This window comes from Macaca fascicularis, chromosome 15 (genome assembly GCF_037993035.2).
Source record: "Macaca fascicularis isolate 582-1 chromosome 15, T2T-MFA8v1.1".
Taxonomy (NCBI): domain Eukaryota; kingdom Metazoa; phylum Chordata; class Mammalia; order Primates; family Cercopithecidae; genus Macaca; species Macaca fascicularis.
Genome location: NC_088389.1, coordinates 47,660,200 through 47,686,556, shown reverse-complemented (window position 1 = coordinate 47,686,556; position 26,357 = coordinate 47,660,200). Strand labels below are relative to the sequence as shown.

Here is a 26,357-nt window from a genome sequence, read left to right as displayed (position 1 = left end):
TGAGGAAAAGCTCCGTGAGGCCTCCCCAGAAGCTGAGCAGATGCCAGTACCATGCTTCCTGTATAGCCAACAGGACTGTGAGCCAATTAAATCTCCTTTCTTTATATATTACCTAGTCTTAGGTGTTTCTTTATAGCAATGCAAAATGACCTAACACATAGACACTGTTCTAGGTGCTGTAGTTACAACAGTGAGCCAAACAAACAAAATCCCTGCCTTATGGAGCTTTTTATCTAGTGGGGTAGATAGGCAAAACAAACAAGCAAAGAAACAAAACAGGTGAATATATCAGGTGATAACAGGTGCTTATCTAAAATAGCAGTCTAGCTTCCACCCAACCCTCATTTTTGTATTACTTTTTTTTAAGACAGGGTCAAGCTCTGTCACCTACACTGGAGAGCGGTGGTGCAATCTCGATTCACTGCAACCTCTGCCTCCTGGGCTTGGTGATCCTCCCATTTCAGCCTACTGAGTAGCTGGAATTATCAGCACACATCACAATGCCTGGCTAATTTTTGTATCTTTTGTGGAGATAGGGTTTCGTCATGTGCCCAGGCTGGTCTTGAACTCCTGGGCTCAAGCGATCCACCCGCCTCGGCCTCCCAAAGTGCTGGGATTACAGGTGTGAGCCACCGTGCCTGGCCACACTGTATTTTCCTGGCCTCTTTTGTCTTTCTTCACAGCTCTTACTTCTAGCCCTTACCTTTATTATTTACTATAAATACATATTATATTTACTTATTTATTTTCCTGTTAGAATCCTAAACTATTAGAATCTAAACTACATAAGAATAGGGGCTTTTCCCCCTCAACTGCTGCATCTCGAGGACCTAGATCAGTGCCTAGCACATAATAGGTACTTTAAAAGTTGCTGAATAAATGAATGAATGAATGAATGCACTCGACTGAAGACGTCTCTCCCTGTTTTCCCCTCCAGCAATGACCCGTCTATCTCTGGGCCTCCACCTATAGGGTGTGTCTTTCCATCACTTTCAGTTCCTCGTATCACCTTGGATGCATCCACAAATGGTCCCTTTGGATCCTAATCACCCATCTCCTTCACGACGCCCAGCACAGTTCATTAAACAAAGAAAAGGTTCAATGAATATTTGGTATATTTGCTACTGTGAAGTATTCACCCTTTGTCTAGCATTCCTGAAAAGAGTTCTTATGTTTTCAGTATTTTTCAAAAGTCACCGAAATGGCCTGAAGAAAGGCAGCTCACGTTCACAGTGAGGAAGTGGTTGTGTCCACTGTCCTTGATTCAGACAGTACTGCACAGGGTTCCCGACCAGCTGGAAGCCTGGATCACAGAACAGACTGATTTTGGAACCTGGCTTTAAATCTTCTGATGCAGTTCTCAGATGAGGCACTGACCCTCCTAAGCGTGGGCAATCTGAGGGCAAAGAACACAGGTGCAGAGCTTGTCAGCAACATAGTGGCAGCATCACCAAGTCAATGATTTCAAACTGTATTCCGTATCAGCGTTTGAGAGCCACCTTACTGATGTGAAAACAAGTTAACATATAACCAGATCACTGGCAAGCAAAATTACTTTAAAAAAACATTTGAATCAACAACTCTCCCTCTTTTAAAATATTTTAGGAATGTTAATGAAATGTTCTTATAAGTTATCAAAAGCCATAAATTCTAGGACAGTCTAAGAAACTCATTTAAATACATTTAATTTCATGATACAGTTTTGATAATTCAGTTTTAGTGTGTGGATTGCAGCATCCATTGCTTTTTGCCCTGTGCTACCTGTTCCTAGATACCTTCTACAAATTATGGAACCAAGAGAGTACCCCATCTCAAACAGGTGCATAGTATGTTGGTGCGCACTGAAAAAAATAACCTAATCTCTTCTCTAATCTCATTTTCCTGATTTTATTTTACTTTCATCCAAATTTCCTCCCTAATTATATCTTCTTATACAGAATATATTTTAGCATTAAAGAAAACAAATCCTTTGGATGAAAATAGGGTAAGTATGAATTACTGGTTACAAAAAGTAGATTGACAGGCACATACAATTTGACTGATAGAGAATTCTGAATTGTCTCCTTTTGCTAGACAGTCCCAGGGTGGTCAAGAGATAGTGGAGTCTAGGGAAGAAGGAAATTCTCACCAGAACAAAATATGCTCTTTGAATCGATCTTCACTTTCCCCATAATTCCCGACAAGAAATCGGGCCATGCTAACACGTTTCCTCTACTGAGTTCCTCTGGGCAGGAGGTAGCCAGTGACTTCACCTGAAAGTTTAATAACACTTTAGATAAGCCTTACTTGTTCCATTAAGATAACGTTATTATATGTTATTTTAGTCCTATTGAAAACATTCACAGATTTTTTAGAGGTGGGGGTGGAGGGAAGAAGGTATGATTTCAGGGGCAGCAGGAAATTCTCTTCCATTTCCCTCCCCCCCAGCTCTATCATTCCCTCTCCCAGCTACTTCTCCCACTAGACTCATAGTTGCCTGAAATTTTGAAATCCTACACCTAGAATTCCCTGTGTAAAGCCATGTGGTTTGTTAAGGGGTTGTAGAGGCTCTCCCCTTCTTCATTCTATGTCTTTGACCTCTGACATAGAAGTGAGGAAGCTGAGGCTTAAAGAAGTTCAGCCTCTGTAGTAATAAGAGCGAACATTTATCAAGCCTTTACTATGGATCAAATAATACCACAAATGCATACGTAGTATTTTGTTCAATCTTGTCAAAACTCTGCTATGTAGTTCTATTTATCTATCTTTTATAGATAAGAGAAATGAAACTTAGTGAGATGGAATAACACGTTCAAAATCATCACAGTGAGTTTGGTGTAAGACTGGGATTTGAACCCCAGCTGTTTGACTCTAGGCTGGTTTTAGCTACTAGGTCGTATGTTGCTCTCTATGGATGATCTTGTGCCAGCCTTAAAGTTCTGCATCTTTAGTCGGAGAGATTTGAAGCATTATTCTTTATGATTTCTCCTGCTCTCTTTGGTGATATTCTTAAATTTTATTGGAAAACATTATTTTGCAAAATCTAAAATAATTCCAATAAAATTTAAGAATATCACCAAGAAACTAAAAAGGGTATTCACTGCAAATTACTGTAACTTCTGCCTAACTTCTTCTATAACCACAGCATCAAATGATACTGGTGATAAATTCTGATAACCAAGAGCTTACAATAAGTTATGTCATCATTAGGCTGTTCACATTTTTACTAGGTTTGTACCTTTGCATCTCATTACTGTCATACACTGAAAATGGAATTGACCTGCTGTGGAGACAGGACATAGTCCCAGAGGTTGAGCTGGCTTATGGAGCCCACAAAAGACTCAGCTGGGCTGAATCCCTCTCCTTTTTTGTCTTGCTCTTGCCCCAGAACTAATGCACCACCACCTAGAGAGAAAGAGAAAGAAAAGGAGGAAAACTGGCCTGATGGTCTGTTATTCCTAAATCCAAATTTAATGAAAGCATGACTGATACAAATAAATGAAAGAAAATTACTGAAAAGCAAAATTCTATAAATTTACTGCAGGTTTTATCAATAAGAACAAATTCAATGTTTTATATAGCAACTTAAAAATAGACAGGATTTAGAATGTTGATTTATAAACCTGTAACTACAAAAACTATATTCAATACATATATATGCATATAATATTTTATGTTGACAAATTAAGTATTATTTTGCTTACTTTCTTGTAGAAAATCACCCTCCATGGAAGTGACTGCTATTTTTCTTATTCCTTAAGCTACAAAGATGTAATTTCTATCACCAAATCCAGGGAACTTTCTAAAGTTGCCAAGGGTCTCCTAATTGCCAAATTCAATAGAAATTTCAGTATTCATCTCTGTGACTTCTCTGTATCATCTGTTTTGGCTAAGCATTTCATCCTATTCAACTTGCCTTTCTGGGTGCGCCGGACAGCCTGTGTCTGCACTGCCAGACCTACCCTCCACCCTTCTCCACTCAGCTTTGTGTCCCAAAGGTTGTCCCGTGAGCTGCATCACCCGGCTTCCTTGTCTCCTGGCTTCTCTTTGTTTCTGGCCAATGAAGAGCCAGCATGAGATAAGAAAATCAGATGAGAGAGAAGTTGAATCTCCGGTATCCTCTCCTGCCAGGCAACCAACTAGGAGTGGCTTTTCCTTCTATTTCTGAAGAGATTAGGGGATTCTCTCCAGCGCTGCAGGTTCCTAAGTTCTGGCAACAATGCCTAACCCTTGTTACTTCAGGCCCATCCCCTTACAACCACCTGTTGTTGCTAGTCATGTGTTTTACTGTCATATTTTGTTCTTCTTCACCACGTTCACACCTTTGAAAACAGTCCTTCATTAAATTCACTTTAGTGACTACCTGTTTCCTGCCGGGAGCCAGACTTGATTACACTATGCTTGATTTCTATCAGAGCATCCTCTCCTGGTTTTCTTTGAACTTTTCTGCTCATTCTCAGTCTCCCTTCTCTGCCTGCCTCTTAGAAGTGATCCCAAGATTCTACCCCGTGACTTTCTTCCTTCAACTACTCTTTTTTATTTCAGTAGTTTTTGGGGAACAGGTGGTTTTGGGTTACACAGATCACTTCTTTACTGGTGATTTCTGAGATTTTGATGCATCCATCACCCGAGCTGTATAAACTGTACCCAACGTGTAGTCTTTTATCCCTCACCCACTTCTTACCCTTCCCTCAAGTCCCCAAAGTCAACTACTGTTTCAATTTGATCTCACTTGTTGGTTAATCTGTCCATTGATCCCTCCTTCATGATTTCCCAATCTACATGTTTTTAAATTGTATTAATAATTTTAAAGTTAATACATGTACAGAAGAAAATTTTTAAATTATAAAGAACTCTTCTTACCTAGAAATAATTATTTAATAGTTTTTTGTATTTCTTTCCAGGTTTTTAATTTTGTTCTAGTATATGTATATGTATGTGTGAGGTATTTTAAAACACATAACTCGGTATCATACTATACAGAATGTTTGAATATTGTTCAAGGTGTTGTGAGACCATCTTGAACATGTTCCCATTTCATGAGTTTTAGTAGCTATCCTTTTTTTTTTTTGTTTTTTTTTTTGTTTTTTGAGACAGAATCTTACTCCCTTACCCAGGCTAGAGTGCAGTGGTGCGATCTCAGCTCAACACAACCTCTACCTCCCAGATTCAGGTGATTCTCATAGCTCAGCCTCCCGGATAGCTGGGATTACAGGTATGCACCACCACATCTGGCTAATTTTTTGTATTTTTAGCAGAGATGGGATTTCACCCACCCTCACCACCCATGTTGATCAGGCTGGTCTCCAACTCCTGGTCTCAAGTGATCCAGCCACCTCAGTCTCCCAAAGTACTGGGATTACAGATGTGAGCTACCACGCCTGGCCTAGCTATGCTGTTTTAACAACACATGAATGGACAACAAAACATAATTTGCTTAATTAATTAAACAGCCCCTTATTACTGGATGTTGGCCTTGTTTCTAAGTTTAATATTAAAAAATAACACTGAGATAAACATGTTTATTTATACATACTTATATATATGTTCAAATTATTGATGATTTCCATAGATTTATTTCTAGTAAACTGATGGTTGCAGGCAAAGAATTTCTCTGAGGCTTTTGATGCAAGTTTCTAAATCGCTTCCCAGAAAAATTGTATCAACTTACATACTTGCTGGTGCTCTATACACAGGTTTGCTATGCTGAATCCTAGCCAATTTTATGGTGGCACTAAAAACAACTTTGCCAATTTGATATAAAGCAGTATCAGACCTATATCTTTAGCTGTATGTATTTTTGTGACTAGAAATTCAACAGACCTCAAACTCAATATGTCTAAAACCATATACATAATCTTTTCCCCCATCACCAACTCCTTTTCTTAGAATTCTTACCTTAGCCAACAGACTCTTCAATAAACTTGGTCAAACTGAAGCCAGTCATTCACTGTTATGCACTGAACTGTGTCCCCACCAAATTCATATGTTGAAGCCCTAACTCCCACCATGGTGGTATTTAGAGATGGAGCCTTTGGGAGGTGATTGGATTTAGATGAGTTCATGAGGGTAGGGCCCACATGATGGGACTAGGGCCTGTATAAGAAGAGACACCAGAAAGTTTGCTCTCTCTCCCCCTGCCATATGAGGATACAGTGAGAAGGTGGCTGTCTACAAGCCAGGAAGGGGGCTCTCACCAGGAACGAACCATACTGGTACCCTGATCTCAGACTTCTAGCCTGCAGGACTACAAGAACATTAATTTCAGTTATTTTTATTTTTTTATTTTTGAGGTAGAGTTTCACTCTTGTTGCCCAGGCTGGAGTGCAGTGGCGCGATCTCACCTCACTGCAACCTCTGCCTCCTGGGTTCAAGCAATTCTCTTGCCTCAGCCTCCCAAGTAGCTGGGGGCCCGCCACCATGCCCGGCTAATTTTTTATTTTTTTATTTTTAGTAGAGATGGGGTTTCACCATGTTGGCCAAGCTGGTCTCAAACTCCTGACCTCAGGTGATCCACTTGTCTTGGACTCCCAACGTGCTGGGATTACAGGTGTGAGCCACTGCACTTGGCCAATTTCAGTTATTTAAGCCACTTTGTGTATGTTTTTTTTTTTTTATGGTAACCTAAGTGGACTAAGACAGCCATGAAGGGTGTCAATTGGAACTCTGCAATGTTTATGGATTCTCAATCATCCTGGCCATCCTTATGCCTCTGGTCAGTAAACTATTTCCTTAGGTGGTTACTGTAAGAGTTTCTTGGTTTTATTTTGCTGTTCCTTCAATCTACGTTTTACTCTTCCATCATTGTTGATATTTTAAAGATAAAAATGTTTTTTTAACCAGAAAAGAAATATACATTCATTATGAAAATATCATAAAATAAAGAAGAAAATAAAAATCACCTGTAATCGCGCCACTTAGAGAAGAGATAGTTGAAAACAAGAACACACTAAATTAAACCAACACAAAAAACCCACTGCCCCACCTCACTTGATAATGCCATTTCCTTTTGAAATACCTTAACGTCTTTTAATTCAACTGAAGGAGAAAGTGTGCATTTCTTGGGGGACATAAACAGGCTCATTACAGCCCAACACTATGTTATGTTTTAGCTTCTTTCTCTATCACGTCTTCCTTTTCTTTTCCTCTATATACACTGTGCTACTGCTTTGGGGATCAGTCAACCATTCCTCCTCACACAAAACCCATTCATGGCTCCGTGCCCTCTGTACGCAGAGCTCCTTCTGTCTGAGCTGCCTTTCCCTGTTCTTCTGACACATCCTTCAAGACACAGGCTGGTAAATTCAGCAGATGTTTATGAAGCTACCAATAATGTGCTGTCTACAATACCAGGCACTGGACTTACACTGATGAAAAAGGATTTCTTCTTCTAAGAGATAATTCTAAGGGAAAATTCATACATAAATACTTTCCAATATAGTGTGGTTAATGCAGCAGTGGAGGCATGCAGAGTGAGAGAAGAACTGAAAGAAAAAGCTCAATAAGAATGGGCTGGGCTCAGGGAAATCTTTCAGATATGGATCTTGAGGATTTAGAGTTAATCTCATTCAGAAGGAAGATATGGAGAGTTTCTAGGCAAAGGAGTGGGTAGACTGCAAGAAAGAATTCTATAGTGCGATGTGTATGGTAGATACTAAGGGTGTCCATCCACATCCCCAGAGGTTCCCTCTACCATTGTGAGTGCTACAGTTCCTAATGGTCCCACACCTACTCCATGTGTGGACATGTATCAATAGGCTAATCTAAGTGGAAAAGGCAGAAGGGGACATGAAGAGGGCACAGCCATAAATTAAAAGAGTTAGGCTCTAGGAATGCAATTTGAGAGACTCGTTTTAACTCTTCTGGAATTCTCTGTTTCTTCATTTCTAAAATAGTAGCATAACTACTCTATTAAATTCACATGATCATTGTGACAAAAACATTGAGTAAATTTTGTAAAAATATTTGGGTAATTAGGCATAAATGGTATTACAAGGAAGTTTTGGTTTTGGCACTGGCTTCCTGTTCAAGTATATTTTACAAAGAGGCAAAGGATGATAGACCATGTTTTAAATTTATCCAGAGTGATTTCATCAAAATCATCTTATTAGATATTGCCCTAGTATTATAAAATAATTACATGATTTTCAAAAGCAACCTCTATATTAATCTCCCAATACTCTCATCTTACAACAACCTGTCTAAAGTTTCTAATTTGTCTCTGTTTCTCTTTCCTTCCCCTCCAAATTAATCTCCCCAATCCATTTCTTTATAAATCACCCTTGCTCCCTAAATTCATTAAATGTCCTAAGCCTCCTTCTCTGCCTTCTCCTCATAGCAAAATGCATGTGTCCTTGACTCTACAGCTCTGTCCTTTGGGTCTTCCATTTCTGGAACCTCAACACTCAGATGGTGCCTTACTGGCTGGATTGGCACTTGGCAAATGCTCAGTGTGTGGATACACATCCAAGGATCTGTCTGTATGTTTCATTCATCTCTTCAGTTATTCTGGGGTTTAAGGAAGAGTGGGCTTTCACTCTTATTTTTCATTTGTCCCAAGTTTTTCTCCCAGGAGAAGCATAATAAATGCTTCTTAGATATTAACTCAGATATTAACTTTCAGTGCTGTCCCTGCACTTGGGAGTCCTTTTGTCCTCTGATTAGAGACCTCTTTATTGTTTAGGAATTTTCATATACACCCTATTACTTCTTTCTGCTCATGCCCAGAACCACTTAAGCTGCCCTTCCTGCCATCTCCCCCTGCCATCTTAAAATCCATCAGTGACTCCCTATTGATTTTAGGGTGAAAACCTCAATCCTTAACCCACACTACATGGCTTTATGTGATTTGGCTATGTCTGCCCTCTCTACCTGATTGCCTTGCCTTCCCTATTTCAGCCTGCATTTCAGATATATCAATCTTTTTCTAGCTCTTTCAACAAGGCCCAGTCCCCTTCGCTAATTCGTGCCTGATCATCCTTGAGAGTTAGGGACATCTCCACAAGCCTCCATGGACTCCCCATTCTACATCAGCTCACTGGTTACAGGCTTTCATAGAATGATGTTCCTTTCCTCCATAGTGCTTGCCTCAGTGTGAAATTACACATCATTTAGTGTGATTATGTGATGAACACCTCACTCCCTGGCCACAATAAAAGCTTCTGGAGAGCAGGGAGCACATGACTTTTGCTCACCATTGGGTTTCTGGTGCCTTGCATAGGTGCCTGGCCTTCCTAGTGAGTGCTTAGGACGGATTCTTTAAATTCACAAGTAGATCAATTTTGGTTTGATCCACATGGATCTTCATAGTATTAAAAGTGAAACAATGTGTGGACAATTTTTTTTTTTTTTTTTTTGAGACAGAGTCTCTCTCTGTTGCCCAGGCTGGAGTGCAGTGGTGTGATCTTGGCTCACTGCAACCTTTACCTCCTGGGTTTTCAAGCAATTCTCCTGCCTCAGCCTCCCAAGTAGCTGGGATTACAGGCACCTGTCACCACACCTGGATAATTTTTTTTTTTTTGCGTGTTTTTAGCAGAGATAGGGTTTCACCATATTGGCCAGGGTGGTCTCAAACTCCTGACCTCGTGATCCACTTGCCTCAGCCTCCCAAAATGCTGGGATTACAGGCCTGAGCTACTGCACCTGGCCAATAATTTCTAATAAATAAAATAAGTATTGTATTTGAGGCTTTGCAAAGGCATCTCATCACATTTTTATGAAGTTTAGTATTTTTGTGCTATATTTATTAGTATACTTATCCTAGTTTCATATAACTTACTCCTAGAATATATTAGTTTCTAATACTTTAATTCATTTTTGTCTATTTAATTTTCTTTTATCTAGGCACCATTTTGTATACCTGAAACAAATGAGCAAAGTAAAAAGTAATGTCATATGCATATATTTCTATAGATGTATCCAGATGGAACAAGCTTATTGCCATGTACAATGCTGAGAACCTGGGTCACCTAATGAAATTTAGTTTGCAATTCTTCAAACTAAAACTCCTGGGATATTTATTAAAAAGTATTTTTTAGAAGACAGCTCAAGATCTATTTGAAAAGGTCCATAAAAGATGGATAGCCGTGGTCTTGCTTATATACTGATTACAAAACAAAACAAAACAAAACAAAACAATCCTTAAACAAAAATACCAGTAATTAATCTCCTTGGAAGACAGTTTAGCAACCAGCTGTTAGTTCAGCATGCTTCTTGGTAGTCTTAATGTAGATCTTCAAAGGCATTTCTCACACAGAGAGGCAAACAGCTTACCTAGGAAAAAAGCTTCTAATAACCCAGTTAGGATAATCAGGGAGTAGGAAATGAGAGAGAGAGAGAGAGAGCCGTTAATCTTTGTTTGAAACCAAGGACAAAAATGCTAGCAAACCTGATGTCCATTTAAGGAGCATCACCTCTACAGTTCAACAGAATTATACTCATTTTGTTAAAACATACCAGGTATGGGCAAACCAACAGAGAGGCCAGCACCACCGTCAGATAATTTCCCATCGATGTAGACTTTCCAGACACCATTGGCACTTGTCCAAGTGATTGCAATATGATGCCATCTGCCATCATTCACTGAGGGACAATTTGTTATCTTTTCCTTGCCATTCACATAAAGAACCCAGCTGTGGAGAGAAAGATTCCAGGGAATGTAGTCATTAGCCATATGTTGCAATCCTTACTGTGGGGCATGTTACTATTTTTCCTCTTTTCCTTTTCTTTGTGCGTAAAGTACTTTGTGTAAACCCATTACTCTTTTTTTTTCTCCACTTGGTCACATTTTGTAAAAGCAGATTTGATTTACTAATTATACTTGATTGCAGCTCACTGAAAATTGGTTTGTGTTCTTAAACACTGAGGGGTAGGAAAAAGTCTTAGGATGAGCCAGGAGAAGTTGCTCCAATTTGAGACAGTTTACCAACTGGCTGTTTTGGAGAGAATGAATCAAGAATGGAAAGGGTGAGAATTGTGTAAAATGCCAGACTGACATCCTTCTTCCAGAATGTAAGTTTCTTAAGACCAAGAACAAATTTCAGATGTTTCGTAGATGCTTCATCAAACAAACAATAAGTCTGTTTGATGGTTGCTGCTATGGTATGAATATTTGTATGCTGTCTCGTGTGCTCTCAAAATTTATGTATTGAAATGTAATCACCAATGTGATTAGGAGGTGGAGTCTTTGGGAAGTGATTAGGTCATGAAGGCTCTGACGAGACCACTTGCACCTTCACCGTGTGAAAACATAGTAAGAAGGTGCCATCTGTGGACAGGAAAGTAGGGCCTCCCCAGACACTAACTATGCTGGCACCTTGATCTTGAAGCCTCCAGAACTGTGAGAAATACATTTCTGTTCTTTACAAGCTACCAAGTCTATGCTATTTATTGTAGCAGCCTGAATGGACTAAGACAGTTGCTCATGCAGTCATATGTCAGACAAAGTAGTATGCCGATCCAAAGAAAAGAATATTTGAAACAACAAGGATGGCCAGCCAGAAGATGTTTCCAACAACTGTGTCATTCAGGGAAATAACAAAGCTAATAAGCAGTTTAAAAGTGAAAAATCTTCAAAATCAAATGGAGAAAAAGAAACGATTAGAGAAAGTTGATGATGAAGATAAAAATTCATTGACTACTTCTCCCAGCATCTTATCAGATTTTGTTTACAGATGTTTATGAAAAAATATTTTTTGCGATATTAATGGTTTCCTTTCTGCATTTTTCCAGTTTCTCTCCTTATTCAAGGAGGCAACAGGTTCTCTCTTTATATATATTTTGTTTCAAAGGAGGGTTTTTGCAAACTTCTTGGATTTTTGTTTTTTAACAGATCTAGTAAATTAAGAAGAATAGTATTTGAGGATGGGAGATTTCTACTAGAATAGTGAGATTCCCCTGGATTGGGGATAGAAAAAAAAGCTCAGTGGGTTTTGAACACCAACAACCTGCTCATAAGTAGAATTTCGGCAGATCTGAGAGGAAAAGACCATGTGGTGCACCGCAGAATCTAACCACATTGAAGTTATGAACCTGAAGTTTTGCCAAGGATTTCATATGTTTAAAAAGCAGTGGTTTTAAAGGGACCATAAAGCCTGGGTCAGTGGACAGCTCAGTGATAAATAATGTGGACAGTTGACCAGTGATGGAAGTTCTGCTTAAGTCTGTGGCTCTTTGGCAAGACTCTGTGTACAACTAAGGTTGGCTCTCCTGACAACCCAGGGGGATGGGGCCCTGAAGTTGGAATTAATGGATTCTAAAAAAATATGCACCCTGAGTTTGTATACTGATTTGTATGCAATACACTTGTCTCCCAAGGGTCAATGATGTCACTGAAATCCCTTAACTTTTAGAGGTCCTATTATATAAAAGAAAGAGCATCAGTATTTGAGTCAGAGTTTGAGACTTAGCCCTGCTACTTCCAAGGTGTGAGATTTGGGGCAAGTCATTTAGACTTTCTGAAACTTTATTCTACTGTCTGTAAAATGGGCACAGTTCCTCAGGTCATTGTGAATATTAGAAGAAGTAATACATATGAAAATACTTAGTAAACAGCAAAACACAATACATGTTTGAGGTATTATCACTAAAATTTTACCTTCTTACAGAACTTGTTCAGATGCTCCATTTGATTATTGATACCCTGCTGTTTTCTGGGAACAACTGACCCTCTACTTTCCCATTTCCCATCCTCAATGTCAGTTCTAATTTGGCTCCAAGATAAGGTCTTAAGCACAGCCTTCCCGACACTTCCGCTTACCCATTATAATCAGTCAGGAGCAAAGTATTGTCGCTGCCATTATCAACTGCATAAGAGATTGGTGTTCCATAGTTCATGTCATCAGAGGATTTCATCCAGAAGGTACAGGTTAGAGCATGGAGAGATGGGAGGACACCATCTAGCATGACGTATCCATAAATGCCAGAAACTTCAAAATCCAGGTTAAAGCCTATAGACTGTTCTGTAATGAATAAGAAAAGTGTGCAGACGGTGGCACTTGGAAGACATTTCCAATTGTCAAAGGAAGCAGTGCTATTGTCAAAGAAGCTCATTTCAGTGAATATGATTATTTACCTAAGAAGCAGTTTCAAAATTAAATAAATATTATTTACAAAATACATAGTGCATTCTTTTAAATAAAATAACCAGTGAGTATACAAGATAGGAAAAGCATTCAATAGTGAAAGGAAGCAGAGAAACAGGAAGTAGTTGGAAGGAGAGGTGGACCTGAAATGCTACTAAAGCCAGGAGATACTAAAGCATGTCTGTATGCTAATGAGAATGACTCAGTAGAGAGGAAGTAATTGATGTCACAGGAGAGAAGGAGGAGGATCTGCAAGGGTAACATGCTACCCTATTTAGAACTCTGGCTTTTCCCTATTTCATGAGCAATTCAGGTCTGCCCCAAACCGGCATAGCCCACTCAATAAAACAAGTCTTACAGCTAAAAGACTCCAGTCTCCTGAGAAAGTATTTAGAGTTGATCTGCTGATTCTCAAACATGTTCATGGATTCTCACCTCTGAAGTCAAGTGGCTTATCAAAGTATCCTTTTTATTATAAATAAGTAGAACGTGAAGAGCTCTACTAAATTCAATTTTCTCTATTTCCTCCCTAGTTTTTAAGCTTTAATTTTATCATCTGTGCCACTGAGGATAATAGTAGTAGTACCTAGTTTGTTGGATGGCTGTGAAGATTAAATGAGTACAAAGTGTTTGGCATAGTTTTTGGCCTATGGGCAGTGCTTGGTGCAGGCAAAATTGGTATTGTTATTACAGTACTATTTTTAGTATTGTTATTAATAACACTGAGTTGATATATACCTGTTTCACACCTGTTGCCTGAAAATCCTGGTTGACATTTACAACTGTATGAATTTAATTCATCCACACAGGTGGCCTGATTTCTACATGGGTTAGACTGACATTCATTGATGTTCAATTCACAGTGTGAACCTGTGAAGCCGGCTGCACATAGGCATCTGAAAACAAAATGTTGTAACAATTAGAACAGTTGTAGGAAGTCTCCCATTTATGACAATGTTATCTGAAAAGACTTTGAAAATCAAAATGCTGGAACATATTTTCAACATCAAAATGCTTTAACTGTAGATTACTTTTTCCAGTTCACCTGATTAAACCTATATAAGATAAGATGTATTAGAAATGTTATAGTAGCAAAAATAAAGTAGAAAGTAGTTCTGGTCCAGGTGAAATATAATTCACACATTGTGGTTTCTCTCCTCATAGGAGTTCTCAGAAAAATATGAAAAGTTCAGATGCTGTTCTAAAGGCTTTTATATGTTAAGCCTATTTTCATAACAATGAGGCAATACTAGTATTATTCCCATTTTACAGATTAGCTAAACTGTGGCTCAGAGAGGCTAAAGAATTTGCCCAAGTTCTATTGCTACCAAGTGGTGGAGTGGGATTTTGAATCAACCTATATCCTTTTTCTTAATCAGGATGCTATACAGTTTATGTGCTATGCAACAAACCATTTTAAACTCATCAGAATGGAAAGTATATCTGGTAATGTCAAATGTTGACAGCAGTGTCATAAAATCGGAAGTCCCATATAGTGAGTAGGACTACAATTTGGCAATGTCCTGAGAAGTTGAGAGTTTGTGTTCCCAGAGCCCTATAAATCCATTTCTTGTTTTCTGCTCTAGGAGATAATTCCACAAGGTGCACAGGGACCCATATAACAAATGTTCATAGCAGCATCATTCTAAATGTCTATGGAGAGGAGACTGAGAAAATGAATCATAGCGTAATTAAGTCCATCATGTAATGGAATACTAAGGAGCAATTGAAATGAACAAACCAGAGCCAAATGTAACCACCTTGATAATACTTGAAAATATGCTGAGTGGAAAAAAAAATTGCAAAAAGAATATGTATGTTATGATGACACTTATGTAATATGTAAGTTATATACTGTTTATAGAAGTCATATATGTAGCAAAATATAAAACCCGAATAAGAAAGATATATTCAGACTTCAGGACAGTGATTACTGCTGGGGGAAGAAGGTGAATATGTGTGTGTGTACGTGCACGCATGTGTATGCGTGTGTGTGTTGAAGGGAATCCAGCCCTACCTTTAGAACTTATGTCTTTAAAACAAAAGATGTGAATCAAATATGGCAAAATACTAAGGTTTGATAATCACAGTGATCAGTACATGACTTTTATTATTATTTGTAATTTTCCGTGTGACTGAAATAGTTTGTAATTTAAAAGGACTGGTCCAATAAATGCGAGTTAATGTTATCATTACTAGCATGTTCGTATGAAGACCTCTTTGATACTGACCTAACAGTGACTAGCAGGAACAACTGGTGGTTGGCGGATTTAAGCAAAACTCTCAGTTGGAATTGGGAGATCTTTACTGGGTCTCTGCATTTGATGGTAAATCTATTTTGACTATAATTTCACTCACCTTTGTCCTCCTGTGTTTGGTGTCATTACAACACTATCATATCCTCATCTATGAAATAGATTCACTTTGTCAACAACCTACATGCCTTCTGAATTGGGAGCGTGTACCTTCACCTTTCTTCTAGTTAGGATTTAGACAACTTTGGTATTCATCAATCGTTTTAAACCCAGGAAAGAGTTTGGAACTCTTGTTGTTCATCTGGAAACTTCTCATTGCCTACAGTTAGGTATATGCCAGAAAATGTCAAACACCCATAAGAAAGCAGTGCTACACGATAAGACCTCATTTCCATATTGAAGGTGAGGATATTGTGGGAGGATGGTAATGGAAGGGGGCTGAACTAGAAGGAAGGGGATTGGGAAATGTTGCAATTGGGCTAGACCTCTTTTGTTCTTTTTTTGTTTTTACTTTTGTAAACTTATAAAACCAGCAGCACCTTAAGGACAATACAGTTTTCTAAAATTCTGCAAGCAAGAGAAATCTGTCTTGTGTACTACAGATGTGCTGTCTCTGTACTCCCCTGCAAAGAGTGGGGGATGGAACAGGATAGTATTGATAATGACAACAGGAGAAGATTTTCAAATTGTATTCTACTGACACTTAGAGCTGCCTCAGGGAGATATAGTCTTTCTCCCCCTCAAACACTACTATTTGCAGCCACAAAAGCTTAGCTTTTATTATTTTACTTTTTTACATTCATGTTAGATTTCTTTTAACAAAAGATTACTAAAAAAGTTTCAAAATTGTGGACATAGAATATAGATGAGCACTATCACAATATGACTGTAGATTCCATTTTGATTTTATCTGGTATAAAAACTTCAGCTAAAGCACGGGTGGATCACCTGAGGTCAGGAGTTCGAGACCAGCCTGGCCAACACGGTGAAACCCCATTTCTGCTAAAAATACAAAAGTTAGCCAGGCCTGGTGGCGGGCACCTGTAATCCCAACTACTCGGGAAGTTGAGGCAGGAGAATCGCTTAAACCCGGGAGAAGGAGGTTACAGTGAGCCGAGATCCCGCCATTGCACTCCAGCCTGGGCAACAAGAGCAAAACTTCGTCTCAAAAATATAAAAATAAATAAATAAATAAATAAAATATGGGCTTTGTCTAGTGCTACTGTGTTTGCTTCTGAGTAATTATATTTCATCTTTTATGACTTCCCCAGTATAGAACATGAGTTCCCAAACATGGCTGTGCATCAGAATCATCGGGAAACTTAAGCCATAACAGGTTGCCTATTTTAAAGTGGTAGGCTCTACTCCAGGCTTAGTGAAGCAGAAATGGCAGTGGGAATATTCAACTGTAGCCTATCCTTGGGCCAGCATTTGAAAATGGCTGACTTGAGACTCAAAGCAATACTCCATAAAGGCTGCAGAAACACTGACTAGTTTAGAAAAATAAAAAAAAAGTGAAAAGAATCAGCCTTTACCTGAAGCTATTGGCACCGTCTTTACAGGTAGCTCCATTTTTGCATGGCCGACTGAGACACTCATCCACGTTCTTTCCACATCGGGTACCCAAAAATCCAGGTGGGCATTTGCACAAGAATCCCCCAACCTGGTCTTCACAGACTGCATTATTTAAGCATGGGTTTGACTGGCATTCATTGACTTCTGTTTCACAATGCAGGCCTGAGGATGGAGAAGGAAGAGAAACAGCCCAAATGATTAATTCCCTGGGAACACTGTAATTAAAGTGTTGACTCCCTGGAGGATGCTGCTTCTAGAGGCTTGGAATGGAGGCTGTGGAGCCACTGGCCCATCAAACTGGTTTGAGATCCATTCTGTAATGGGCTCTGGCTTTTGCAAGTCATTTTTTTATGGACTCTGAGGTTTTTTTTTTTCTTTTTTTTTCTTGAGACAGAGTCTCGCTCTGTCTCCCAGGCTGGAGTACAGTGGCGCGATCTCGGCTCACTGCAAACTTCACCTCCTGGGTTCAAGCAATTTTCCTGCCTCAGTCTCCTGAGTAACTGGGACTACAGGCACCCATCACCACACCTGGCTAATTTTTGTATTTTTTTAGTAGAGACAGGGTTTCACCATTTTGGCCAAGATGGTCTTGAAATCCTGAGCTCAAGTAATCCACCTGCCTCGGCCTCCCAAAATGCTGGGATTACAGGCATGAACCACCATGCCCAGCTGATAATCTGCTTTTTTTAAATCTTATTTTTTTTTGAAATTAAGTTTGGTAATAGACATCTAATTGAGATAATGTTAAGAAATAAAGCTAGTAAATTCCATTCAAAACTTGCCTGTTTCTTTGATCTTGCCATTTTCCTTTACTGGCCACTTTCTTCCTTGGATTTACCCTTTAGCAATTAAGCATACACTTTTAAACCATATTATTGTGCATCTGTCTGCAATATGATATTACATGATATGTCTCCAGTTCCTTCTTGAAAGTTTGCCTTAACACACACACACCCCACATACACAAATTATTTTCTGCTGAACCATTTGAGAGTAAATTGCAGACCTGCATGCCCTTTCACCCCAAACATCTCAGCATATATTTCCTCAAAAAATGAAGACTTTCTCTTACATAATCACCATGCAGTCATAAAATCCAAAAATTCACATTAATATATATCATGTTAAGAAATATACCAATTTGTGGTGGTTTACAAGATTTTAAGACAACTTGGGAACACTGGAAACATCTTACCTACATATCCTTTCACACATGTGCAACGATAGCCAGCCACACCATCAACACAGATTCCTTTATTTAAACAAGGACTGGAGCTACACTCATTTATATTTTCTTCACACCGCAGACCTGCAAAGAATTATTAATCTTTGAACTACAGAAAACTTGAAAGGACTTTAAGACCAATAGTTTCCAAGCAAGTTGTTCAGGCATTGGAATAGGGAAATTGGAAGTCATGGCTAACATGTTTGTGACAAATTTAACTCTTTGCCAAACGTTGAAATAAAATGTTTCTTCTATTCTGTGAACTGCAATTTTTTTCTAGCAAGAATCCTAACATATTCAGCATGCAATGGAAAATGATAACTATGAATATCTGGCCATATTTTTTTAGTTAAAAAGATGTGTGATTTTGTTTTAAAATTATCCTCCTTATTTGTTTGCAAGTTGTTCTCTTTTTGAGTTTATTCCTTTTAGAGTTAAGTGGTAACAGTTACAGCATTACAGTTACAAAGTTGGCAAAAATTGTGGGAGAAATCTATTGAATGAAGAAAATAACTCATTTTCTTCTGCAAATTAGGGAAACACAGCCAAATTTCTGTGCAGCTGTCCCATGTTTTGTGTGAACGTAATTTGAGAACAACTGATGTAATTCATATCCTTTATTTTATACATCTAGAATTAGATCCAAAGAGGTCTGTGACATCGCCAAGGACAGGCACAGAAATGAGCCTAGAACCATAAATCTTCACATTCAAGAACATACGTACAAAGACTCCTTGGGTTGAAGAGTTCAGGATGCTTAAATTTATACCTCATGGAATTATGTAACACATATCTAATAATTTATGTACCTTGACATTAAAATATGCTAACAGGAAATTTCACAATGAAAGTTGTTTTTATGAGAATAGTAAATCTAACATAAAATCTACACTTTCATATGGACCATAATGAACACTTTTTTTCACAGTAAATCCACACAATAAATGTAATGTCTAATAAATAATATACATAATGCATTTCACATCTAGTAAATATATATTTATTTTATTTAGAAACTTGGTTCTACTTTTCTCATAGTATGTGTCTACCATTCTGGTCACAAGTTTTTACTATGATTCAACTCCAGGTGTCACTAACATGAGATTTGGAATTTTAAATAAAGAAATGTAGGATACAGGTGCATAATTTTAATACGGTCTATGGAAATGCAACCATAGGCAGACAGTGGAGAGGAAAGAGCATGAGAAAGAAAATGGGAACCAGGCCAGCAATCTGGATGTGGTTCCAGCTGTTGAATACACACCCTTGGTTAGGGGTGATGAGTTTGCTGGTCTGCAGTTGGTCTCACATCATGTGGGCTTCTTAGAGTATAAGCTGAGAGCAATTTGTTTCAAGATACATGGGATGTGGCCCCTAAACATAGGCCTGGGACAACCAGTGTTGCATGGATTTGAGATACAGAAAATATGTGAGTTGTTCCAAATGATTACTACTGTAAATTATGTTAAACATTTTCATGTCTCTATGGAAATTGTTTTTAGATACACATAAAGTTATGGTTCCTTTGAAATGTTATCAGGATTTCACTAAACTTTTTTAAGATATAGAAAATTATATACCCACATGTATTAAAATATATATTCAGATATCTTTTTAGTATAATAATGATTTTATGAGTTAGGTACAATGCTGGATGATTTATTTGACCTCAGTACTCTCCATAATAATATTATGGGGTCACTGCTATTTATAAAGTAGTAAATCCTAGTCTATTTTATTAGAATATATCATCAGTATTATAATAATTATAATGTGGGTTAACAAGGGAATTGAGAATAAGATCACTGTTTCTAAACTATTTTTGTGAGAAGGTGCTGAAAACTGCGACTCTTGACTTAAGATATACACTTACAGAAATCTCCAAACTGCTTTCCACAGTGGCTGAACTAATTGACATTCCTAAAAAAGATTATAAGCGTGCTGTGTTTTTCTATAACCTTGCCAGCATGTGTTATTTTTTGACTCTTTAATAACAGCCATTGTGGCCGAAGGCAGTGACTCAGGCCTGTAATCCCAGCACTTTGGGAGGCTGGGGCAGGTGGATTACCGGAGGTCAGGAGTTTGAGACCAGCCTGACCAATATGGTGAAACCCCGTCTCTACTAAAAATACAAAAAATTAGCCGGGCACGGTGGCATGCGCCTGTAGTCTCAGCTACTTGGGAGGCTGAGACAGGAGAATTGTTTGAACCTGGGAGACAGAGGTGGTAGTGAGCTGAGCTCATGCCACTGCACTCCAGCCTGGGCGACAGAGTGAGACTCCATCTCAAAAAATACAAAAATTAAAAAAAAAAAAAAAAGCCATTCTGACTGGTGTGAGATGGTATCTCATTGTCGTTTTGATTGGCCTTTTCTGATGATTAGTGATGATGAGGTTTTTTTCGTGTTTGTTGGTTGCTATTGTCTTCTTAGAGAAGTGTCTGTTCGTGTCCTTTGCCCACTATTTAATGAGGTTATTTGTGTTTTGCTTGTTGATTTGTTTAAGCTCCTTATAGATTCTGAGTACTAGGCCTTTGTCAGATGCATAGTTTTCAAGTATTTTCTCCCATTTTGTAGGTTGCCTGTTTACTCCATTGATGCTTTCTTTTGCAGTGCAGAAGCTCTTCAATTTAATTAGGTCCGACTTGTTAATTTTTGTTTTTGTTGCAATTGCTTTTGGGAACTCAGCCATAAATCCTTTGCCAAGGCCGATGTCAAGAAGGGTATTTCCTGGGTTTTCTTATAGGATTTTTATAGTTTAAAGTTTTACATTTAAATCTTTAATGCATCTCAAATTAATTTTTGTATACGGTAAAAGGTTGGGGTCCAGCTTCATTCTTCTGCATATGGTTGGCCAGTAATCCCAGCAATCCCATTACTGGGTATACATCCAGAGAAAAATAAATCATTCTACCAAAAAGACACATGCACTTGTGTGTTCATCCCAGTGCTATTTACAATAGCAAAGACATGGAATACACCTACATGCCCATCAATGGTGGATTAAAGAAAATGTGGTACTTATAGATCATGGAATATTATGCAGTCATAAAAACCCCACAAAATCATGTCCTTTGCAGCAACACGGATGCACCTGCAGGCCATTATTCTAAGTGAATTAAAGCAGGAACAGAAAGCCAAATACTGCATGTTCTCTCTTAAAGTGGGAGCTAAACATTGAGTATGCATGGAATAAAAATAGGAACAATAGATGCTAGGTACTATTAGAGGGGAGAAGAAAGGTGGTGTGGGCTGAAAAACTAGCTATTAGGTACTATTCTCACTACCTGGGTGACGGAATTATCTGTCCTCCAAACCTCAGCATCTTGCAATATATCCGTGTAACAAAACTGCACTTGTACTCTCTAAATTAATAAAAGTTGAAATTATTTAAGTCATAAAAAGATTTTGAATGCTAAAAAATAACACTTAAATATGTATTTATTTAAGTAAAAAGGAGAGGCATAGTGGTCCATAATAATTTCAAGGATACCTGTGCCTAAAGTCCACAGTTAGTAATAATTATACACACACATATTCACACACACACATGAAAATCCACAGAAGATAGCATATACACTTCATAAATTCAGGAAAATATTAGTAAAAAGCTTGGGGAGGACCATGTATTTGTAGTAGGCTTTACATATTTTCTGTCATTTCCTCACCTCTATTTATAAAAATGAAGAAACAGGTTCAGTGAAGTTAAATGTCTTGTCCAAAGTCACACATAGCTGGCGAAGATGGGAACACGCCTGCCTGTTTTATAAAGCAATTACATACTGCCATATTGATATCTTGTTCTCCTTACATAACAGGATAAGGACAAGAACACTTTCCCAATGCATATAAGTAATATTAGAAAATTTGCTTCTTCAATATGTTCATAATATCCTATAAATGTATCTTTGACACATTCCAAATTTATCTCGGTGATGATATCGTAATGATTCAAAGTTTCATATTGTTAAAAACAAGAAACCTTCCCCTTACCTGTGTAACCTGATGGGCACTCACAAATGAATTCCCCAACTAGGTCTTTACAAACTCCATTGTTGAGGCAAGGCAGTGGGCTGCACTCATCGATGTCTGTTTCACACTTTAAGCCTACAATGTAAACCACATACTGAGGGACAATCCAAGGATGGGATTAACCGAAACAGAACTATGATCATTTAAAGGTAATTATCTCAATAATCAGAATTTTTAAGTGGGTAGCGGTAAAGAAAAGGGCAATATTCATTAAGTGCTACCATCTATTAAGTATTTAATGAATGTACTACCTCTTTCTAAGCAAACAAATTTAAGATTTTCTTACTTTTTTTTTTTTTTTTTAAGGAGTCTCTATCATCCAGGCTGGAGTGCAGTGGCGTGATCTCGGCTCACTGCAAGCTCTGCCTCCCGGGTTCACGCCATTCTCCACCTCAGCCTCTGGAGTTGCTGGGACTACAGGTGCCCGCCACCGTGCCCGGCTAATTTTGTTTTTGTATTTTTAGTAGAGATGGGGTTTCACCGTGTTAGCCAGGATGGTCTCGATCTCCTGACCTCGTGATCCACCCACCTCGGCCTCCCAAAATGCTGGGATAACAGGTGTGAGCCATCGTTCCGGGCCAAGATACTCTTATAAAGATACATAGAAGATAGCAAAAGATCCCAAATTGGAAGTGGGTTGGGGGCACTTGGAAGCATAAAATGGAGCCAGGAATTACGCTAATTTCAAAGTGAAAGCTACAATATAATCTGTACTTGCTACCAAGGTCACCTGGCTGAGGGGTGGAGGTAGGGCTAAAGCCTGCCAGATCGCAGCTCACATGCCAGGTGTCCCAGAGTGGCTGCATCTTCCCACAGGGAGCACATGGGCTTTCTAGGGGCTAGCTGTGCTGGAAACCCATTTTATTTCTCAGGGGCCTCCTCACTAGCATCAGCATTACCTGGGAACACAATAAAAATACAAATTCTCAGGCTGTACTCCAGACCTACTGAATCAGAAATTCTGGGGCTGGGGTCCAGCAATCTGTGTTTTTAACAAGCCTTCCAGATGATTCTGATGCACATGACTATTTGAGAACCACTGTTCTATATTATACCCTCTCTCAACCACCACTAATTTACAGAATTCCCAAACAAGATCCTTTATTTCTTATGGAACATCAAGGTAAATATTTTTATAAAAATTCACAAGACACACACGCACACAACACGAGCCAGCTATACTGGAATGCCAATATTCTAGATAGATCTCGACTATACTTTGTTTTTTGACTTTCATTTTGCTTATCTTGTGGTGAATTCCTTTACTTAAATACTATTTCTCATTACAAACTTTCAAGTTGGTTGTATAACATTGAAAAAAAAAACTGTCTACAATAAAACGATTATTTTAAATTAATTGCAATTTTAAGGTATATTTCATTTCCCCTCAAAAATTATGTTTCTGGACTCAAGTCGACTGTGAACCAAACTGTTAAAAACCCCCATAATTCTTACATAATTCCTACATAATAAAGTCCAAAGCCAAATTGTTTTTCTAAGCACAGCTTCCAGAAAGCTAGAAACAAAGCAACAAATCATAGCTATTCACAAGAACTTCTATTAGTGTGTAGCATATGAGAGAAACTGCCAGTTCATTTAAAAATGTTTATACTGGACAATCTGTTCTATGTGGAGTATCACGCATATAATTTTTGACAGAATGAAACTTTGAACATAACCCCTGGAATTGTATTTCAATTTAAATTGTAGGTTATGATAAAGACTCATAGGGAAGATGAGTCGTTATTCTTTATCCAAAATGGGCAAAGAAAACCGTCATTTGTGAAGTATGTATAATTTTTTTCTCCTATTATCTTGTTCAACAAATTTTGGCACATTTACATAGTCTAATGTATCTTACCAGATATATTTAATATACTAAAGTTTGATACTGCAAGTCATAATGATTTCATATAAAAATATTAAAATCTACATTCCTCTCTGTTATTTACCTGTATATCCAAGTGGACAGAGACAAACATAACCACGCCCAAGTTGTTGGCAGGTTCCACTATTGTGGCAAGGGTTTAAGAAGCATTCATGGAAAACCTACCAGTAGCATAAAAAAATCAATCAGAGACAAAGCACTCTGTGTATTTCAAAGCAGTCCTGATTAGAGTCAGAGGGTTTGCAACATTAGACAGCTCGTTCCTGTTTCCAGGTAAGTTCATTCAAGCTAGCTGGGTTGCTGCCTGAATAACACTGGTGCCTGCCATATAGGGGAACAAATGATATATCTCATTCTTGGGTGATGTTCTGGTAAACCTAAGGAGCATTTCTAAATGCTGGCTGCATGCTAGAATACAACTGATATTTTAAAAGTATACTAAGGTCAGGGCCTCAACTCCGATCAGCTAAATCAGGATCTCTGGGAGTGAAGTCTATACATTACTGTCTTAAAAACGTGGCCAGGATTCTGTTATGCCTCCATGTGACAGCCACTGCTTTAGGAGATCCTACAAACTCCTATGTCCACTAGGCTCAGTTTGAAATATGACTTCTAGAGTCCTAACAAGTCATTATGTTTGGACTGGGCTGTAGGAAGTTGAAATCAGAAATATATCCCCATTATCCATGAAAATACTAAAAGGCAAGGAATTCATGACATTGGGCAAGGTGAATTCGGAGTAATGACTGAATCTATTAAAGTAATCAAGACTTAAAAACTAGTCTTTTAAAAAAATACAGATTTGGTTTAGCTATATTAATTTATGTTTAATTTTTAAGAATTCATACCTTTTCCCAAGAAATCTTTTTTTTTTCCCCGCTGGCGAAGAAATTTAAATAATTTTCATGAAAGTTGGGTAACTCTTCCTGCCAATTAGAAAAGCCCTTTCGTTAAACCAAATTCCCTTACTCAAATGATGGGTTGTGCTTGTGGTAAGTGTTTATAGTGAATCAAAAGGCTCCCCGTATCTACTCATTCTTATTGCCAGGCATTTCTGGGAAAAACTCTCATTTTTGGTACTTAGAACATCTAATGTTGCATTTTGGGAATGTTCTAAATAGGAGTCATTGTAAATACAATTATTCATTTATAAAATTCATAGATCTTGATTACCTAAAATTTCAATCCTGGTCCTTTTCCTGTGTGTGACATGTAAAATGACAAATTGCTTTCCAAGCATTCCACTAGAGAAAATTTTATGGAAAATGAACTTGCCTGACTGCTGATTTCATGTCTCTTTTTAATATGTCCAAGAGAGGCAGGGGGAACCACACTTTCCTCTGCTGCTGAGAAAGTTGAACTGAAACCTAATCAATTAATAGAAAAACATGTCAGTGTGGTACATATGGCAGTAAGTGGACTACATCTAACACTATAGTCAAGATTCTGGTTGTTAGAGTCGGTAAAGCCACATATATTTTGTTTGACTTATATTTTAAAAAAGAAAACAGAGATGGATGGCATACATCATTACATCCTAGACTCTTAGAAAGAAATTTAGAAATTATCAAGTTCAGTGTTTCCAAAACAAGACTCTTTGTGCCATGGTCATCAAAAATACCTCAGAAGGACAATTTAACAAGTCCAGACGCCCAAATTCACCGAAAATAGTAGTATTCAGAACTAAAGCTACAACAGAGACAGGGGAAAGTAAGAGTCCAACATAGGATTCCATAAGAAATGAAGTTTACTTACTTGAACATTCTGTGATGGATCTGGAACCAGCAAACGGGGTAGTTCCATAAAAGGGACAGGCCAGGCAGAAGGCCTTCCCTGCATCAGGTTGGTAATAGTCGCGAGGACATGGATGACAGGGCATTAACCCAGAACGTGAGAATTTTCCCTCTGGACAAGGAACTGCGGAGGTAAAAACAAATCGTATGTGCATATAAAGTAACACACTCTACCTTTGAAAGAAGTGATTTAATCTTTGCATATAAGAAACCTACTGAATTACCTATATAATCTCTTCCATATATTTAATACCCTTGTCATCTTATCACCCAGGTAAATGTTTTGTTGGGTTTCCTTCCTGTCTTTAATCACACACATTAATTTAATGAGGTTTAGAATTGGCCATATTATTCTGATTTTTCCACCTAAAACAATATCGTGTTTCCCAAATCATTCCCCCAGATCATTATATAGATTTTAATAAAAGAAAAATGTTGCATCTCATTGACAGACCATGATTGATTTAACGTTTTTTCTACTATTGGATATTTAGATTGTTTTCATTTGTTTGCCATTATAAATAATGATG

The 26,357-nt window shown here is 38.1% G+C and overlaps 1 protein-coding gene across 1 annotated transcript in view; it reads right to left on the bottom strand.

Annotated features, from left to right (window-relative positions):
- The window catches only part of SVEP1 (sushi, von Willebrand factor type A, EGF and pentraxin domain containing 1), a 224,166-nt gene that overhangs the window by 75,083 nt on the left and 122,726 nt on the right, over window positions 1–26,357 (bottom strand). Inside the window, exons 19-30 of the mRNA XM_045373613.3 lie at window positions 25,790–25,951; window positions 25,310–25,401; window positions 24,099–24,195; window positions 22,108–22,221; window positions 18,087–18,200; window positions 16,852–17,053; window positions 13,800–13,957; window positions 12,737–12,938; window positions 10,435–10,610; window positions 3,260–3,384; window positions 2,129–2,252; window positions 1,226–1,396 (exon numbers count right to left, since the gene is read on the bottom strand). Of these exons, the coding sequence (XP_045229548.2) occupies window positions 1,226–1,396; window positions 2,129–2,252; window positions 3,260–3,384; window positions 10,435–10,610; window positions 12,737–12,938; window positions 13,800–13,957; window positions 16,852–17,053; window positions 18,087–18,200; window positions 22,108–22,221; window positions 24,099–24,195; window positions 25,310–25,401; window positions 25,790–25,951 (1,737 nt within the window). The remainder of the gene's footprint in view (window positions 1–1,225; window positions 1,397–2,128; window positions 2,253–3,259; window positions 3,385–10,434; window positions 10,611–12,736; window positions 12,939–13,799; window positions 13,958–16,851; window positions 17,054–18,086; window positions 18,201–22,107; window positions 22,222–24,098; window positions 24,196–25,309; window positions 25,402–25,789; window positions 25,952–26,357) is intronic.